The 20,658-nt window shown below is 42.7% G+C and overlaps 2 protein-coding genes across 9 annotated transcripts in view; one reads left to right on the top strand and one right to left on the bottom strand.

Moving 5' to 3' along the window:
• Positions 1–20,658, bottom strand: part of LOC124044683 (phospholipid-transporting ATPase IH-like) — a 266,289-nt gene that overhangs the window by 98,792 nt on the left and 146,839 nt on the right. The gene's annotated exons all lie outside the window — the stretch shown is intronic.
• stk17b (serine/threonine kinase 17b (apoptosis-inducing)) lies at positions 1,613–20,589 on the top strand. 3 transcript variants are annotated; one of them, XM_046364146.1, is made up of 8 exons: positions 1,613–1,894; positions 2,145–2,285; positions 15,402–15,614; positions 16,569–16,707; positions 17,008–17,134; positions 17,264–17,312; positions 17,465–17,644; positions 17,797–20,589. In XM_046364146.1, exons 2-8 carry the CDS (start codon positions 2,167–2,169, stop codon positions 18,044–18,046), a joined length of 1,077 nt encoding a protein of 358 aa, XP_046220102.1. In that variant the 5' UTR covers positions 1,613–1,894; positions 2,145–2,166; the 3' UTR covers positions 18,047–20,589. The 3 variants fall into 3 exon arrangements, with proteins under 3 accessions (XP_046220102.1, XP_046220100.1, XP_046220103.1); XM_046364147.1 differs by having other exon boundaries at positions 1,614–1,894; positions 2,178–2,285; XM_046364144.1 differs by having other exon boundaries at positions 1,613–2,285.

Below are 20,658 nucleotides of genomic sequence, written 5' to 3'. Positions count from 1 at the left end.
TGCAGGGAAACTTTCATCCGTTTTACCATAATTCTACCAGCATATTAAACGTGTGACCAGAGGGGGAAAAAAACTCTAGACCATCTTTACTCCACACACAGAGTACAAAGCTCGCACTCAATTTGGAAAATCTGACAATATCCTCCTGTTTCCTTCTTACATGCAAAAACGTCCCGGGATTTGTCCGAAGGCATTGAGGAGTACACCACATCTGTCACTGGCTTCATCAATAAGTGCATTGATGACATCTTCCCCACAGTGACCGTAAGTACATACCCAAACCAGAAGCCATGGATGACAGGCAACATCCGCACTGAGCTAAAGGGTAGAGCTGATGCTTTCAAGGAGCAGAACTCTAACCCGTAAGCTTATAAGAAATCCGACGAACCATCAAACAGCCAAAGCGTCAATACAGGACTAAGATTGAATGGTACTATACTGGCTTCGACACTCGTCAGATGTGGCAGGGCTTGCAAACTATTACAGACTACAAAGGGAAGCACAGCTGCGAGCTGCCCAGTGACACAAGCCTACCAGATGAGCTAAATTACCTCTGTGCTCGTTTTTGAGGCAAGTAACACTGAAACATGCATGAGAGCATCAGCTGTTCCGGGCGACTGTGTGATCACGCTCTCTGTAGCCGATGTAAGACCTTTTAAACAGGTCAACATTCACAAGGCCGCAGGGCCAGACAGATTACCATAACGTGTACTCTGAGTATGCACAGACCAACTAGCAAGTGTCGTCACTGACATTTTCAACCTCTCCCTGACGGAGTCTAATACCAACACCCTGGATCCACTCCAATTTACATAACACAACAACAGATCCACATATGATGTAATCTTTATTGCACTCCACACTGCCCTTTTCCACCTAGACAAAAGGAACACCTTTGTGAGAATGCCATTCATTGACTACAGCTCAGCGTTCAACACCATAGGTGCAAGGCCCATTTGTGTGTTATTTCGCACATGGCAGTCGTCGTCGGGATAAGCTTGTCTGGAAATACGGGAGTTAGTATTTCCCCATAAGTTAAATACCGAAACAAATACTCAAAAGCTAACTTTAGGTTACAACCGTAACCCCGGTTCTCTGATAGTATGAGTGAGGTATTTCACCAGACCACCCTCCTTGCATGAGTGAGGAAGAACTGTTGCTAATTTTGAATTACTCAGACACTGTGTGGGACCTTTTTATAGGGCAATGCACACATCCCGATGTCCAGTCAATCATGGCTGGTGTAGTGTAATAAAGGCTTCTGACAAATACGCTGGGGGCATAGCCCACAAGTAAAATACCTCACTCATACTATAGAGAACCGGGGTTACGGTCGTAACCTAAAGTTTTTTACTTTGAATATAACCACCAGAGGGCATCAGGGGTCACAGGTTCACGTCGATGATGCCGTCTCCTTGACAACCTTTCCAAAAAATGTGTTAATACCTAACAAATAATTTAAATGAACACCCAGTCAAGTTAGAAGTATAAATGAAGTTACTACTGATGCATATGGGTTAAAATATGTATTGTATTATGAAAATTGAGATGAAGTTGAAAAGACTTAAGACACGTCGCGCCTGCGCAGAACGAGGCGACAAAATGTCAAAACCGTCGGAACGAGATTGGTCGCAATCTAAATTTGAAGACGTGTTGCTCACATCAACGGGAGGAAGGATTTTATCCAGATGCTAGCTAGGCACTAAACTCGCTTATTAATGAACACAGTCAATAGGGAAAGTTTAAGTTGTTTGTCAATCAACCCGATAAGTGACAATTCGTGATGTATAGTTAGCTGTCTATTAAAGAAAAGTAAAAGGGAGCTAGTACGGTTGTTTAGATGGATAGCTAGCTAGCGAACGGTAGCCGTTGTTCTTCGTGACCTGTCTTTCAAGTAACTAACCAGCTGTTCTACTTCTAACTAGTTATTATCTACAGCTAAAGCATCTCAAACTAGCTAGCTATTAGCTAGTAACTTAGTTAACGTTACTATGTAGCTATCCAGCTAATAGTTACAACATAACTAAATAACTTTCAGCTAACTACTATACCTGGTTTAGCACTGGCTAAACACATTAGCTACTAGCTGGCTAGATAGTCTACGGCCTTGATTCGGCTTGACAGGTGCTAATTTATTGCCACAGTGAAGTCCGGCTAACAACAACGATGTCTCGCAGGCGGATGGACGGCCGCAATGGACCGACTGGGCTATTTGGAGAGATTCAAACCCATATCAATACGGAACCGATGGACAGTGTTTATGACGTCACTGGCGAGTTGGGCAGGTGAGCCGATATTACAATGTCCCATTTTCAAACTTTCTCATTCCATCAACCCATTCTCTCAGTTCTTGTTATGACTCCAATGCATTCCATTGGCCTTTTGCATCCTAGAGAGCTAACGTGAGTGAGCTAATACTTACTCACATCCTATCAAGGCTGGATACCATATTTAGCTATAACAACTATAAATCTAACTGTATTTGTTACATGCTTCGTAAACCGGTGTAGTATACTAACAGTGAACTGCTTACTTCCGGGCCCTTTCCAATAATGCATAGAGAGGGGGGGGGGGGGTGTTTATATGAAAATAATAAAAGAAGGAATAAATACACAAGGAGTAGCAGTACCAAGTCCATGTGCAGGGGTACGAGGTAATTGAGGTGTGTGTATGTATATATGCATGTGTGTATATTTTACTGCATCTCAGGGCTTGAGGCTACAGACACCCTGGTTCAAATTCAGGCTCTATCACAACCGGCTGTGATTGGGAGTCCCATAGGGCGGCGCAAATTGGCCCAGCGTCGTCCGTGTTTGACTGATGTCGGTCGTCATTGTAAATAAGAATTTGTTCTTAACTCACTTGCCTAGTTAAATGTAAAAATACACTGTAAGCAGGTATAAAGTGACTAGGCAACAGGATAGATCATGAACAGTAACAGCAACATATGTGATGAGTCAAAAGAGTTGAGTGCAAAAAGGGGCAATGCAGATAGTCCGGGTAACCATTGGTTAGCTATGTAGCAGTCTTATGGCTTGAGGGTAGAAGCTGTTCAGGGTCCTGTTGGTTCCAGACTTGGCGCATCGCTACTGCTTGCCGTGCGGTAGCAGATAGAACAGTCTATGACTTGGGTGGCCGGAGTCTTTTGACAATTTTTGGGGCCTTCCTCTGACACCGCCTGGTATAGAGGTCATGGATGGCAGGGAGCTCGGCCCCAGTGATGCCAAGAAGTTGATGTACCAAGCAGTGATGCAGCCAGTCAAGATGCTCTCAATGGTGCAGCTGTGTACTTTTTTAAATGTGGAACCTTGATGCTTATCACACTGTAAATGCAATTGTAGTAGGCCTATCTACAAACAGATTTGTGGGTTAAGGATTTTCTCCCAATATAATTTCTGTTGTCAAATTTCAGGAAAATCCGAACTTTACATGATCCATATTCAAACAGGATGACCTCAGTCCTTTTGTAAGTAGATAGCCTAATCTTTGTGACCTATCCTCACAAAGAGATGTGACTATAAGCGCTGTATGTGTGCCTGTCCCAAGCCTAACATGTGTTGCCTACCATATAGGACCCATTACTAGGTACACCCTAGCCCAAGAATGTACTGTTAAGGAGTGAAGGCGGTCCGACCGTTACTCCTTATGTTCCAAAGACCTTATGTTATTTTCAGAGGTAGACTGGCTCTGGAAGACAAAACAGCCAAATACTCCATCAAAACATGAATTGATTATTAGTTGCGATACAGTTCTAGAAGCATAAAGCCCTTTACTTTCATATCACATCAAAATATTTCACAAATGCTAAATATACACTTACTGTACACTGTTTTAGCCGGCTTCATCACAGTTGCAGCCAACAGTATTTTTCAGTTACGACACATTTCTGGCAGCTTTCTTCTGTTACACACGGGTGTTTGAAGCATGCTAGATAGGTAATTAGTACAGGTGGCCTCCTTTGTCTTCCAGTGAACACCCGCCAAATGCAGGTAGATTTTGTCATTGGTGGGTAAGAATGCCTATTTCACCCAGCCACGTTGGCGGGTGGTCACACTGAGCATTTGGATATGAAAACATTCAATCCAAAGCCCACATGAAGATGGTCGAATTGACAAGAAAGGCTACTAAAGTATGACTACTGTTGTGTTTCTTGGCCAGTTATACCGTTTTGTTCACAAGCTAGGTAGTTTGAGTTTGCTGCAGCTGTCTGTTGCTAAGATGCTATCAAAGATGTTTTTCTTCACAGACAAGACAGTGCCCAGTTACTGTGGTAACGGACGTCCCTTAAATAGGCAGCTGACATTTTTAAGGGTACATTGTGCTTGATTGACCATGGATCACTCCAAAAACATTTTTATTCATGAACTTTGAGCCGTTCCTTATCAGTAAAACTGAAATACTTTAATTGTTCTCTTTGATTTATTTGTATGCTTCTACATTTCTATTTAGGAATATATCATGTACTCCTTGTAAACAAATATCAGCATAGAGATCTGAACTTTTCTACTCCTTCCATGACAGATTGACCAGGTAAATTCAGGTAAAAGCTATGATCCCTTATTGATGTCACTTGTTAAATCCACGTCCTTCTGTAGCTCAGTTGGTAGAGCATGGCGCTTGTAACGCCAGGGTAGTGGGTTCGATCCCCGGGACCACCCATACGTAGAATGTATGCACACATGACTGTAAGTCGCTTTGGATAAAAGCGTCTGCTAAATGGCATTTATTATTATTATTATTATTATTATTATTATTATTATTAATAATGATATGATACCAGGCGAAGTATCACTTTATTGAGTAGCCTAGCGCCCTGTTCGCCCACCCGCTTGTTCCCATTTTCTAAATGTTATGCTACACAAAAAACTGATTCACGCTTCTATTCAATACAACAAATATTTAATTGAACCTCACTCTGTTCACTGTATAATAGAATGCTGCATAGGAAAAATAGCATAATTAAATTGTTGCCAGCAGCAGAGTTAGTCACCAACCCCCTGGAAAACATGAACACAGCATAACCAGCTTTGCTATAGGGTGAGTCAAATGATCAGAGTGGGGTGTTCTCTCATGATGTGTCTGGAAGTAGCTAGCCAATATGGGCCAGTTAGCTTGGGTGCTTGACTGCAGTTGAGGTCAGAACGTTCGGATCAACCCGACTCATCGGCCAGAGCGTCCAGTGTGCTCTCTGAATGCGAAACATTCTGAATTTACAAATGGACAATCTGACAGCACAGTTGCAGTCACCAACGCTCTGAATAACATAATAGCCTAACCAGCTCTGCTAGGGCGAGTAATGTTCAGTGAGCTGTTGTCTCTCACTTAGATGTCTGGAAGTAGCTAGCAAGTTGGCTTGGGTGCTTGACTGCTGCTGTTAGTACATTCGGATGAACCCTTAAAGAGATGGGTGGGGCTAAAGCTTAAGAGGGTGTGAACAATGTTGAATGGGTGTAGACAAAAAAGGGCTCTCCAAAAGTAGTTTCAAAACATTCAAAGACCATTTTCTCAAATGTGAGTTTACAAGTTTCACTATCAACGCATAATTACTTTCCACTTTGTTCCTCAACTGTAGTGTATGATGTACAATTTTGTAGCTCTGAGTCTACTTTTATTCCATGTTAAAAAAAAACGCAATATCAAAGTTAGCTATGTAAGACGGATTACATTTTTAAAATTTTTATAATAATAATTGAAGCCGGTCGTTCACATATGAGGTCCCACAGTTGACCCTGCATGTCAGAGCGAAAACCAAGCCATGAGGTCGAAGGAATTCACCGTAGAGCTCCAAGACACGATTGTGTCGGCACAGATGTGGGGAAGGGTACCAAAAAATGTCTGCAGCATTGAAGGTCCCCAAGAACAGAATGGCCTCCATTCTTAAATGAAAGAAATGTCGGAACAACTCAGACTTCCTAGAGCTTGGCCACCTGGCCAAACTGAGCAATTGGGGGAGAAGGGCCTTGGTCAGGGAGGTGACCAAGAACCCGATGGTCACTCTGACAGAGCTCCAGAGTTCCTATGTGGATGGGAGAACCTTCCAGTAGGACAACTAGCACTCCACCAATCGGGCCTTTATGGTAGAGAGGCCAGACTGAAGCCACTCCTCAGTAAAAGGCACATGACCGCCCTCTTGGAGTTTGCCAAATGGCACCTAAAGGACTCTGACCATGAGAAACAATATTCCCTGGTCTGATGAAACCAAGATTGAACTCTTTGGCCTGAATGCCAAGCTTCACGTCTGGAGGAAACCTAGCACCATCCCTACGGTGAAGCATGTTGGTTGCAGCATCATGCTGTGGGGATGTTTTTCAGCAGCAGGGACTGGGAGACATGTCTGGATCAAGCGGAAAGATGAACGGGGCAAAGTACAGAGAGATCCTTGATGAAAACCTTCTCCAGAGCGCTCAGGACCTCAGACTGGGGTGAAGGTTCACCTTCCAACAGGACAACGACCCTAAGCACACAGCCAAGACAACACATGAGTGGCTTCAAGACAAGTCTCTGAATGTCCTTGAGTGGCCCAGCCAGAGCCCGGACTTGAACCTGATCGAAAATCTCTGAAAATAGCTGTGCTGTGACGCTCCACATCCAACCTGACAGCGCTTGAGAGCATCTGCAGAGTAGAATGGGAGATACTCCCCAAATACAGGTGTGCCAAGCTTGTAGTGTCATACTCAAGAAGACTCTTGGCTGTAATTGCTGCCAAAGGTGCTTCAACAAGATATTGAGTAAAGGGTCTGAATGCTTATGTAAACGTGATATTTCAGTTTTGATTTTTAATACATTTGCTAAAATGATAACTGTTTATGCTTTGTCACTATGGGGTATTGTCAATTAATCAATTAGGCTAATGTAACAAAGTGGAAAAGTCAAGGGGTTTGAATACTTTTCGAATACATTGTACATGTGTGTAAGGAGCCACATAAAGATTTTTTTTTTTATACAGTTGAGTATTTGAATCCTACATTTGAAGCACATCTCATGAGTAGCAGATCCTTTTCCTTTCTTCCTGTGCCAATCAAATTAGCTTAGACCTACTGTCAAGTCACTAGGTTGTTTGTTACTAGGCCAATTTTTTTTTAACCCTTATTTATTTAGGCAAGTCAGTTAAGAAATTCTTATTTTCAATGACTGCCTAGGAACAGTGGGTTAACTGCCTCGTTCAGGGTCAGAACAACAGATTTTTACCTTGTCAGCTCAGGGATTTGATCTTGCAACCTTTCGGTTACTAGTCCAACACTCTAGTTTAGACCTATTATATCAAATGCCCGTGAGAATCTCCAGAAAATCATGACTGAACAAAAATACGTTATGTGGCTTACTGAAAGATTCAATGGGATGGAGGACTTCAGTCACTGTTCAAATCTTAATTTTCTGAATGCTGTGGAATAACGGGAATGGAAGAATTCCTGGAAAAGGTAATACCACAACTACTCGGCCAGGGGAACTTTACACAGGCTCCCATAACGAACGAGCACATCCAACAGGTGACCCGAGAGGGGACACGATCAGTAAACCAAGGGGCATCATCGCCAAGTTCCTTAACTATAGGAACAAAGATAAAGTTCTGACTGGCCATCAAAGCCAAAAAGTCAGGAGTCAGACCTTTTGATGTATGGGGCCATCGGATCTATATCAACGCCGACATGAGCAGAGCCCTCTACATGAAAAAGCTATAAAGAAAAGGCTATGGGGAAAATGAGTCCTGTTTTCTCTGGTGTACCCCACACAACTATGGGTCAAATGGCAGGGAAGAGAAATCACACTGAAATCAGCCAAATAAATCGGGTTCCTGGATATAGAATAGTAGAAATAGCAATGAATGAACTGTATAGATTAGGACAGCTTTTTAACAGACGATGTACGACAGATGGGATACTCGACTAAGCCTACTGAAATGAGGTGAAAGATGGACATTTACACCCCACCACATCAGATACAAAAGAAGGGTATGTGTTGTAAATCCCTTCATTTACAGGCCCAATTGAAAAGACAATAACACTTTAATGACTATTGGCTATGCAGCTTAATGACAACCCATTAATTGGTAAGCTATAGCCATAATCCATTTGTTTAAGTAATGAACTGACGAGGGAATAGGACATGATTGCTGGACAAAAAAAAAAATGCTCCCCAGCCTATAGGCTACACTACATGTGTAGTGATGTGGATTCGGCTATTGCGGCCACACCCGTTGCTGACAGGTGTATAAAGGTGTATAAAATCGAGCACACCATCATGCAATCTCCATAGACAAACATAAGTAGTAGAAGGGCCCGTACTGAAGAGCTCAGTGACTTTCAACGTGGCACAATAGGATGCCACCTTTCCAACAAGTCTTTTTGTACAATCTCTGCCCTGCTAGAGCTGCCATACAAGGAACTATTTCTGGGAACTTTGAATTGTCAAGAGGTGTAAAACAAGGTTGCCTATGTCACCATACCTATTATGGCCATTCAATTGTTTGCTTTAAAAAGATCTAATGATAACATCAAGGAGCAAAAATTAAGGGTTTAGAGACAAGTATCAATGTACGCCGATGTTTAAAGTTTTCTCTCGAGTTAAACCTTGAAGGGCCTCATTGATAATTTCTCGAGTTTCTCTGGACTAAAACCTGACTATGTTAAGTGTATATTACAGATTGGCCTCTAAAAGATCAACTTTAAATTGTCATGTGGTCTCCCGATTTTAAATGGACAGATGGTGAAGTCGATATGCTTGGTGTTCCCTTGAAAAGTTCAGCGATCTTGCAAATTTGATCGAATATACTGAACAAAAATATAAATGCAACATGCAACAATTTCAACAATTTTACTGAGGTTATAAGAAAAGCGGTCAATTCAATTAAATAAATTAGGCCCTAATCTATGGATTTCACATGACTGGGGAGGGGAGCAGCCAGGCCCAGCCAATTAGAATACATTTTTTTCTCACAAAAGGGTTTTATTACAGAGACAAGTACTCCTCAGTTTCATCAGCTGTCTGGGTGGCTTGTCTCGTGTTGATCCCTCGGGTGAAGAAGCTAGATGTGGAGGTCCTGGGCTGGTGTGGTTACACGTGGTCTGCGGTTGTGAGGCCGGTTAGACGTACTGCCAAATTCTCTAAATTGACATTGGAGGCGCCTTATGATAGATAATTTAACATTCAATTCTCTGGGAACAGCTCTGGTGGACATTCCTGCAGTCAGCATGCCAATTGCACGATCCCTCAACTTGAGGCATTGGTGGCGTTTGTGTGACAACTGCACACCTATGTTAACTCATCACGGCTTTGCCACAAAATAAATTAAATAATTAGTCTAAGCAAATGCCTTTTCCAATTTCATCTGCCACCCATTGAAAAATCTAATGGCTCAACGATTAGTATAAATCAGTAAAAATATTTGACAGCAAATACCGTATAAGGTTTTTGATGTCCCAATACCTTGGCATCGGGTCTGAACTGACATATGAAACAATTCACACAATCAATCTGTTCTTTTCCATTTAAGCTATTATATAAAATACTTAATACAAAAGGAGTGCTCAATATATGGGACATTGAACAGTCAGCCTTGTGCAGACTGCCACGAGGAAACAGAATCAATAGAACATTTTATGGTACTGTCTGTCGGTGGCTCGCTTTTGAAGTCAAGTCTAGGAATGGTTGTTATATCAGGATTCAGATGGACCTGCAAACTATTGTTAGGGGTTCTGAAAAACTACAATGGGTCAATTGGAAATATCATTATACTCTTGGGTAAAGTATTTATTTTTAGGGTATATTTGTAGAAATAGTACAAATAGGTAGGTTCAGGACTCTTCTATGAGTCCTATAGTCAAATGTAGGAATGTATTGCAAAAGAAAATGGCAAAATTGCATTATACTGGGAAAGATGGGTTAATCTGTGGACATCGGTGGGTTGGAGTTAAGATCAGAATGACTGGTGGATTGGCTGCTGTGGGTTCGAATCCAGCATTTGGAGAAAGAGGAATTTATGTATCATTATTTAATTACAGGCAAGTTAGATGTGAGTGACATAATAGCTGTAAGTAGAAGTATTGTAGTCCGCCGTGAGCGTCCATGAATGGCCTAGGGTACATCCCATCCCTGGTGTCTCATCTTACTAGTGCAATGCAGGACGAAGGAAGCAAGGACGTTTGGAAACTAGACTTGAGCTCAGCCACAGAGAAAGAGGAAATAGACTAAAACGGTCTTCTTCCTGTTTGTGTGTGTACAGGGTGGCAATTTGAGTTTTCCCTAGATTGCGAAATTGTCAATTCAATGTTAATTTACAGTACAAACTAGGTTTGGGCAGCATGCAGATTTTCATATCATTATACCGTCCTTCTCTCATCCTGGGATTTACGGTATTACCATTTAGTACACAAGGGGGTGCCCAAAAAACACAAAGCCCATTGGGCATCTATTACCAGAATGCTAACAAAATGAATAGAGAATTTCCATAAAGGCTGCTAGCTAAATATGCTAGTGAGCACAAACGAAAATAAACTAATTGCAATGACTGGCAGTTATACATATCAGTATTAGCTACCGGATATCATTTTTGGTTAGTTTGGACATATACAGGCAAATGTGAACAAGAGACATTGTGCGAATGAACAAAATTTTGAAACATGCTTGTGTGAAGGAAGAATAGTACTGGCTCTGGAGCAGCATGTGTACCCGTTTTGCTCAGAGAAGAGTGGAGAGGAGCAGACAGGCCGAGAACAGAGAGGATAAAAACGCAAGGAAATCAAGCAGTGGCAGCTGTACAGAACTCATTTTCAAACACTGCAGAAAGCGAACACTATATGATTCCCTGTCACCTTATTAATTCAGCCACTTGCTCAGATAACGCAAGCAGTAATTTTTACTTGCTAATTAATGCAGAATTCTGTGTTTTTGACACAGGAGAAAACAGATCTAAAATGCCTCTTGTAATTTCTGCTCGGTATCAACCTTCATTGTGTGCTTTAGTTGCACTTCACGTGGATGAGAATTCACAAACAGCCATTCTATCAGTAGACAGTGCTTTTCTCCATTTAAAATGAAAGATTAACTTAAAGAAACCTTTGAATAAGTAGGTGTGTCCAAACGTTGGACTGGTACTGTACCTAATGTTGCTGCTACAGTCTAATGACTAAAAAGAGCTTCTGGGTATCAGAACAGCTATTACTCACCTCGAACTGGATGAAGATTTTTTTTTCTATAATGAGTCCGACGTGAAGGATATACTCTTTCTCCAAGACCAAGCCAAAATCCCTATCATTCGATTGAAGAAAAGGTACACGTGGAGGCGATCGGAGTGCCTTGTGAGAATTTTTCAGCAAGTAGGTAACCCGCCTCAACCATTTTGTTCTATTGGCCAATGGATGAGCTCCGTTCGAGACTGTCCTACCAATAATATATTATGTTTCACTGAGTCGTGGCTGAATGACGACATGGATAATATACAGTCGGCGGGACAGAAATTCTGCGTCTGGTAAGATGGGTGATGGGATGTGTGTCTATTTGTCAATAACAGTTGCTGCACGATATTTAATATTAAGGAAGTCTCCTAGGTATTGCTCACCTGAAATAGAGTACCTCATGATAAGCTGTAGACCACCCTGTCTACCAGGATAGTTTTCATCTATATTTTTAGTAGCTGTCTATTTATCACTACATACCGATGCTGGTACTAAGATCTCACTCAATGAGCTGTTTAATGCCATAAGCAAACAAGAAAATGCTCATCCAGAAGCGGCGCTCCTAGTGGTCAGGGACTTTAATGCAGTCACTTAAATCTGTTTGACCAGAATGTCACATGTGGAACCAGAGTGAAAAAAAACTCTAGACCACCTTTACTCCACACACAGACGTATACAATCTCTCCCTCGCCCTCCATTTGGCAAATCTGACCATAAGTCTATCCTCCTGATTCCTACTTGCAAGCAAAAACTGAAGCAGGAAGTACCAGTGACTATGCTACAGGTCTGTTTTGCTAGCACAGACTGGAATATGTTCTGGAATTCATCCGATGGCATTGCGGAGTATACCACATCAGTCACTGGCTTCATCAATAAGTGTGTTGATGACCACGTCCCGAGCTACAGGCTAGAGCTATGCCCTCAGACGAACCATCAAACAGGCAAAGCATCAATACAGGACTAAGATTGAATCCTACTAGAACTGCTCTGACGCTCGTCGGATGTGGAAGGGCTTAAAATCGATTACGGAATACAAAGGGAAACCCAGCCACTAGCTGCCCAGTGACACGAGCATTCCAGATGGGCCAAATGTTTTTTTAGGCTGGTTTCGTGGCAAGCAACCCTGAAGCATGCATATGAGAGCACCAGTTGTCCCAGACGACTGATCACGCTCTCCGTAGCCAATGTGAGTAAGATCTTCAAACAGGTCAACATTCACTAGGCTGCGGGGCCAGACCGATTACCAGGATGTGTACTTAAAGCATGCGCGGACCATTTGGCAAGTGACTTCACTGACATTTTCAACCTCTCCCTGACCGAGTCTGTAATACCTACATGTTTCAAGGAGACCACGATAGTCCCTGTGCCCAAGAAAGCGAACGTAACCTGCCTAAATGACTACAGCCCCGTAGCACTCATGTTGGTAGCCATGACTTGCTTTGAAAGGCTGGTCATGTCTCACCAATACCATCATCCCGGAAACCCTAGGCCCACTCCAATTCACGTACTGCCCCAACAGATCCACAGATGATGCGATCTCTATTGCACTCCACACTGCCCTTTCCCACCTGGACAAAAGGAACACCTATATGAGAATGCTATTCATTGACTACAGCTCAGCGTTCAATACCATAGTCCCCACAAAGCTCATCCCTAAGCTAAGCACCCTTGGACTAAACACTTCCCTCCACAACTGGATCCTGGACTTCGTGACGGGCCGCCTCCAGGTGGTAAGGGTAAGCAACAATACATTTACCGTGCTGATTCTCAGTACGAGGGCCCCTCAGGTGCGTGCTTAGTCCCCTCCTGTACTCCCTGTTCACCCACGACTGCATTGCCAGGCACGACTCCAACACAATCATGACGTTTGCTGGTGACACAACAGTAGTAGGCCTGATCACCGACAACGATAAGACAGCCTATAGCAGGCCTGGGCATCTCCAGTCCTCGGGGGCCTGATTGGGGTCACTCTTTTGCCCCAGCTAACACACCTGTCTCCAATAATCACCTAATCATGATCTTCAGTTAACAATGCATTTACCGTAATTGCTGGACTATAAGCCGCTACTTTATTCCCATGCTTTGAACCTCGCGGTTTATGGATTTTTCCCGCTTTCACAAGATTCATGCCGCCAAAAAACTGAGCACCGTCACATAATGTGACGTAAATCGAGCGCGCTCAAACTTCCCATCATTCTGATTACGGTAGTAATTTTGTCACCGTCATCATGGCAAAGACACGGAGAAATGCATATGATGCAGCTTTCAAGTTGAAGGCGATCGATCTGGCTGTTGGAAAAGGAAATAGAGCTGCTGCACGGGAGCTTGGCCTTAATGAGTAGATGATAAGACGTTGGAAACAGCAGCGTGAGGAACTGACTCCGTGCAGAAAGACAACAAAAGCTTTCAGAGGGAAGAAAAGCAGATGGCCCAAAGTATTTGCAGCCACTCGACATCAGTGTAAATCGTGCATTTAAGGTGGCGCTCCTTGTTCAGTGGGAGTCTTGGATGACAAGTGGGGAGAAATCCTTCACTAAAACGGGCTGCATGCGAAGAGCAACTTATGGTCAAGTCTGCCAGTGGGTCCTGACAGCGTGGAGCATTGTCAAAAAATCCTCTATCAACGGGTTTCGAAAGGCTGGACTGCTGCGTGTTGAAGGGGCAGCATGAGCTCAGCGGGGTATTTGCCTCCGGATGAAAGTTACGAGAGCGACAATGAAAACGATTCAACATCGGATGAAGCAATTCTGAGGCTATTCATCTCCGACACAGAAGGAGATGACTTCAGTGGTTTCAGTGCACAGGAGGAGAAAGATAGTGACCAAGTTCATTTGTTTCAATGTACCGGTAGGCACCTGCGGCTTATAGACATGTGCGGCGTACTTATGTACAAAATACATATTTTTTAATAATTCAGTGGGTGCGGTTTATATTCAGGTGCACTTAATAGTCCAGCAATTACGGTAGTTTAAATTAGGTGTGTTTGCTAGGGATGGGGGAAAAGTGTGATGCCAATCAGGCCCCGAGGACTGGAATTTCCCAGGCCTGGCCTATTGGGAGGTCAGCAGCGACGACAACAACCTCTACATCAATGTGAGCAAGACAAAGTAGCTGAAAAATCTACCAGCCACTCAGATTTCTCTTACCAGCTCAAAAAAAAATTTTCTGCAGGAATTACAGCAAAACACCAAAAAGGCAGATGTGCATGCTTTGTTAATGTTTCTAAAACATTACAAGTATTACTAGTAATAAGTAATGTGGTATATTGTTTAATTTAATTTTTTATGACAGTCTTTTAACCAAACTGAGACCATTTTCACCTGCCCCTTTACGCACAGGAGATTAAGTAGTAATGCAACTCGAGTTATGTTTGTGCCTGTGAGATTGAGTCTGGCTAGTACTGTAGCATTGTCTTTTCCCTAGCAGTTGAAACGCATACATTGAAAAACAACCTAACTTGTGAACAAAACAATGTAAAGAGCCAAGAAACACAAGGGCAATGTCTCACTTCAGTAGACTTTCATTTCAAGTAAATTAGACTAACTTTTATGCCTGTGCTCAGCACTTCCAAAAATGAATCTTTCACTTAGCTCTTCATGTGCGCACATCCCCCAGCCAGTCAGTGTTGCAACACTGGTCTATATAGGATTCGACTATTTGAGCAATTAATTTAACAACTATGAAACAAATACTTTGAAAACAGTTATTGCAGTAGTTATTTCACTGCAAATGCTAAGGTGGCAGGTGAAATTGATTTTGGCATTGGCGGGTAAGATGTCTATCTTATTGTGGCAGGTGTTCATTTTAGACCCTGATTACCACAACTTGTTATAGTAGGGTGTGGGTATGGAGTGGCCTCGTTTGAACCCTTTTCACACTACTAAGCCAAGCTATAGGCTTGCTGAGCTGGCTGGGTTATGCATCCACCTAGTTGCTGTGACGGTGCTTGACAAGACAATGTGAGAAAAAAAGATCAAAGCCGGCACAGTACGGTTTGGTTGGCAGTGCACCGTGGTTGTCCTACTGTAGTTGAATGCACTGACTATAAGTCACTCTGGATAAATAATAATATATGCAGACACATTTATCCAAAGCGAAATGTAATGTTTTTCTAAATGTAAATATTAACTGATGTCATATTGTAACAAAGTTGTCTCCTTCAGCGTAGACTAAAATGACCCAGATAGTGTGTGATGAATGACTCTGCCCTCCCTTTGTCCTCTGTGCCAGGGGGAAATTTGCGGTGGTGAAGCGGTGCGTGGAGAGGTCCACAGGGAAGGTGTTTGCCGCCAAGTTCCTTCGGAAGCGGCGGCGAGGCCGAGACTGCCGGGCCGAGGTGGTGCACGAGATGGGTGTGCTGGAGGCGGCCCGCAACAACCCTCGCGTGGTTAACCTGCACGCTGCCTATGAGACAGACCACGACATCATCCTGCTGCTGGAATAGTGAGTTATGGCCAACTTTTAGATTGCACTCAATGCTATCAGTTCAATCAGTAGCAATTTTAAAGGTTTGTTGTTCACACATCCACCCCATACTGCCATCAGCTTCCTCCATTACATCTGTCAAGTCCTTAATCCATCTTTCAAATCCGCTACTTATGTATGTAAAAAAAAAAAAAAAATGTAAACCAATCTTTGTACTGTACAGAGGCTATTTAAGAAAGTTTCTCATATCTGAGACAGTATGTGTGATTATGCCTTGAACTTCATTGGAATCGGTACTCCTTTACACTGCATCCAACAAAACAGAAAGTAGAATGAAGAATGCAGATGGGCTGCAATCCACATTCTGTGCTTAAAGGGACACTTATGGATTTTGCCAATGAGGCCCGTTATCTACTTCCCTAGAGTCCGATGAACTCATTGTTACTATTATTTCTCTGAGTGCAGTTTGAAGAAAGTTGCTAATTAGCGCGATAGCGCAAGGACTGGAAGTCTAACAGATACCCATAGACTTCCAGTCATGCGCTAACGTTAGTTAGCATTGGCTCGCAAATCTACCTCTATATTTCTTAATACCGGAGACAGACATAAAAATGATATCTACAAGTTCATCTGACACTGGGGAAGTAGATAAAGGGAAACCCCACCCTTACCACTCTTGTGTATTCTGAGAGTCAATAGACATGTTTCCACCCTCCCTGTTTGTTTCATTGAGTTTTGAGAAAAGCCTTTCTAATCCTGCCGTGAAAAAAGCAAAGTGCCTTTAGAACTGAAAGGGGAAGGCTATTCCATTGGAAATACCAAATTATCTGTTGCCTGACCTGAAATTATATGAAACAAGCTTATACACTCAGCTGAGTCTCAACCACCTAGGTTTTATGGATGCAATCATGCAACAAAGTTTTATGATAGTTTGTTAGACACTGTGACTCTCTCTCTCTCTCTGTGTGACAGTGCGGCGGGGGGTGAGATCTTTGACCACTGTGACTGTGATGAGCTGCTCCCAGAGGGCCAAATCACACGGCTGATCAGACAGACGCTGGAGGGCGTCCACCTCCTCCACCAGACCAGCGTGGTGCACCTGGACCTCAAGGTCTATCCCTCCACACCTCTTAATATATATATATAAGCAGAAGTGCACTGCGCACATACAAACATATGTACATACACCTAAAATACACCTCTCAACCCTATTTGCTCTCTTATGCAAGTGGTGATGTAAAGATGAATATCTTCGCTGCAAACACAATCTCATGCAGGAAGGATTGTGAATGACTGGACCTGCTGTATACAGCTGTATTATGACAGCTGTATCATGACAGCTGTATTATGACTCTGCACAACTTTGTTACCCTTTTGGACTACTCACCCAATCCCTCCCTATTTCTTTCAGCCCCAGAACATCCTTTTAACCAGCCTGGCACCGCTGGGGGACATAAAGATTGTGGACTTTGGCCTGGCACGCAAACTGGGCATGGTCGGAGAGCTCCGAGAGATCTTGGGCACGCCCGAGTACGTGGGTAAGGCAACGTCCATGTAACATGCCTCCAACGTTCCTTCAACCAGCTGCAATTAAATCTGACATTCTACAATAACAATGTTGTGATGTAATCATATGGCCTCTCTTGTTCTCCCTTTTCTCACCTTAGCTCCAGAGATCCTGAACTATGAGCCTATTACAACGGCAACTGACTTGTGGTGAGTCATCAATATTAACACAATGACTGTGGGTTTATGTCCGTGCTTGCCTAAGGCACTTGTGTGAAGTATGTATGTTTGCAGGTCAACACGTGTGCACCCTCTGACACATTTGTACTAACTGCATTCTGGGTGTGTTATGTGTTCTTCAGGAGTGTGGGAGTGATTGCCTACATGCTGGTGACGGGTGAGTCTCCATTTGCAGGGGATGACAAGCAGGAGACGTACCTGAACGTGTCCCAGGTCAACGTGGACTATAGTCAAGAGGCCTTCTCCAGGGTGTCGGAGCTCGCTGTCGACTTCATCCGCAAGCTGCTGGTCAAAACTCCAGAGTAAGTGGGACTATCACCAGCAAGTAAAGGTTCAGGGAATTCTAATGGTTAAATCACTGCTACTGACAGGAAGCATTGGAGCAAATGCTTTTGTGCTTTTCATTTCTAATAATTGGTTTTGACCTTGGTCCGTCTTCACCCTCTCCACACAGGGACCGGCCCAGTGCAGCCGACTGCATGACCCACCCCTGGCTGTGGCAGCAGCATCAATACCCAAGTATCGAGCCTGTCCTGCCACGAACCCCCCGTGAGAGGAGCAGCGGTACCAAGTGGGCTGCCCCAGCCGAGGACCCAGAGGACAAGGAGAACTTCACCTTGGACTCACCCCACACCCAGGCCAAGAGGTTTCGCTTTGAGGAGGAGACACCTGCCACCACCAACGGTGGAGACGGGGACTTCTGAGGTGGAAAGAGCGACGCAAGCGCACCCCTCCCACAAGCTCCTATTTTGCTTTTATTGGTTTTATGCAGCAAGGAACCTGCCGGCATGTGTCACCTACCCAAGAGCGCTTCTGTTCTGTTCTACTGCTCGCCAGTATCCAAGAGCGTCCAGCCAAACCAAAGATAGCCAGCTTCCTTTGTGATCTAACGTCAATTCGTCACTGTTTCTGTGTAGTTTGTGTTTCTAAATAATGCATTGATTTAAGATTAGTATTCTATTTTATTGTGAGCTGATTTGGTCATTTCTAGTGTCTTTGTTTTGTCAGGTATATTTTGCCCCAGAATTTAAAGAATGAGGCCAGATATAGCTCAAGGGAAATCTATGCAATACTGTTTTGCCACAAGTAACTTTTAAAGGAGACATTTAAATAGTCAACAAATTATTACTTGACCATTTTTGCCAGGCCAGTAAGTGGTCGTCAGTGTTCTTAGTATTTTGTGCTAAAATCATTCGACAGAACACTGAACTGTGCAGATATGGGCTAAATCAGACTATTTGAGGAAGTGAAAGTAAAGTACGTCCTCACAGTATGTCCTTGTTTGCCTGACCCAAGCTGTACATTACCTCCCTACTGTCAACAAGCTTCAGGCCATGGTTTGCACACATTATATTCTGTGACATTGTGACATTCACTTATCTTGCTCTCCAGCACGCCACATCTCAAATCACAGTATGATGTCATCTTAGACAGGTTGTCTATGCACAGTACCAAGCCCTGGCCTGCATAATTAGTAAGCCAACAAGTCACACTGGTGTCTGTCTATAACATTTACTGTTAACCCCAACTCTTCCTCTGATTTACAATTCCACAGTAATAGAGATTTAAGAGGGTTCTGTAAAAAGGTGACTCATGGACAGTAAACACCACACCCATGCTTACTCAAATGTCTTTCTTCAAATGTTTTCAGTTCCTCTTGAGTCATTTGCTTAGGGGAACTGTGACTGAAGCATTTAACTATTTATCATCTGGGTATTTAATTTGCTTACTCAACTCGAAAAAAATTGTTTTGCATTACGTTATTTTTGTGTAACTTGAACACAATGTATTTCCTGATATTTACTGAAGTAATTTAATCTGCATTCCTTTAATTGGTATTAAAAAGCTACTGTGGTTTTTTTTTATGGCTAGGAAGCCTTAAGTTTAATGGGAGTCGGGTAGATTTGGGAATCATAACAGATTATCTGTGTATGAAGGTGAGTTTATTCAGTCTTACTCCTCTGTTCATTCCATTTCCTCATCTCAGGGCAAATTACCGTTCACTTTGGTCGTAACTACCGTGTGCCTCTTTATATTTGCTCTTTAAATACGTTTTACATTCTAATCTGATTCTCAATATATTTATATAATGGGATAGTGTTTTGTTTATATTTAGATGTACATATGTGTGTGCTTTATTTAACTGGATTCAGATGGGTTTATTAAATACGGGTTGTATGGGATAGTATTGATGGCACCGCTTAACAAAAAGCTGTTTTGGTAAGGTGACATGAAATTGAAATATGCTTTGGTGGTGAATGTGGGATTTGCATGAAAAGTTTGGAAAAGTGATTAGAGATGGATTTAAAAGAGAAAAGATGGTTATGAGGATAGGGTATGACATTGAGATGGTTACAGAGGACGAGAAAACATTGATTACGGAAGTGATGTATGTAAAGGTTTCGACTGAGATATTTGTACAGTTTTACCAGCAGAGCACTGCCATGTAGAAAATGAAAGTGCTCTTTTGTTGAGCATGCGTTCCCCATCCATTTGTGAATTTATGAAGAATTTTTGTGAACCCTAACTGCCAGCAGACCTCAGCTGAACATGTCACTTTGTTCAAGGAGGTGCAAAGACTACATATCCTTGTTTGTTGTGGTCCTCAAGGTTTCCCAGAGATGTCACTGCCCTGGCACACACAATAGCCTTAGTCTTCAAGAGGGCTGTCTCCAGTCACGGCCATGCTCTCATTGTATGCTGTCATCCTAAAGGAGAACTGGAACACCAATACGTCATTAGTGAGTGATTCAGTAGTCAGTACTGTCCTCCGTTCAAAGACAAGACACTTAAATGAAAACCAGACGTTTGAGGCACTGCTGACACCAATCGGCACAAAGTGGACTTGTACAACTTGATTATATTTGTAAGAGCTCCACTGCTGATTTCATTTTGTATGGCTGTCTGAATTTACTTTTACATACATATACTAGTCAAGTGACCTGTGTCTTCTCTGGGGACAAAGGTGACCAGTTTACACTCTTCACATTCCTGTGGTGAGATCTTCTCCCACTTTACCAGGGTAATACTGAAGGAAACATCTGAGTCAAACTCATACCAGTTAGAAGCACAAGCAATAACCTTCAGACCGATGTTTATTTCACATTTGATAGATTTGTAGGTATATTCCATTTGTTTTTAGAATGGATCATTTCAAATCCCCATTTGTATCTTCTGATCAACATCAATCTAATATTTAGGTGTCATCAGCAAACAAGAATGCTCATTAAAGATGATAGAAAACCTACATGGTGGATGGAGTCTGTCTACCTTTTTTTTCTACATTTTGTCTTATCTCAATGGGTTCCCTCTCAGG

Source organism: Oncorhynchus gorbuscha, linkage group LG01 (genome assembly GCF_021184085.1).
Source record: "Oncorhynchus gorbuscha isolate QuinsamMale2020 ecotype Even-year linkage group LG01, OgorEven_v1.0, whole genome shotgun sequence".
Classification (NCBI taxonomy): Eukaryota; Metazoa; Chordata; class Actinopteri; order Salmoniformes; family Salmonidae; genus Oncorhynchus; species Oncorhynchus gorbuscha.
Note: the sequence above shows the minus strand (reverse complement) of the source record. Positions and strands in the feature narration are given on the sequence as shown.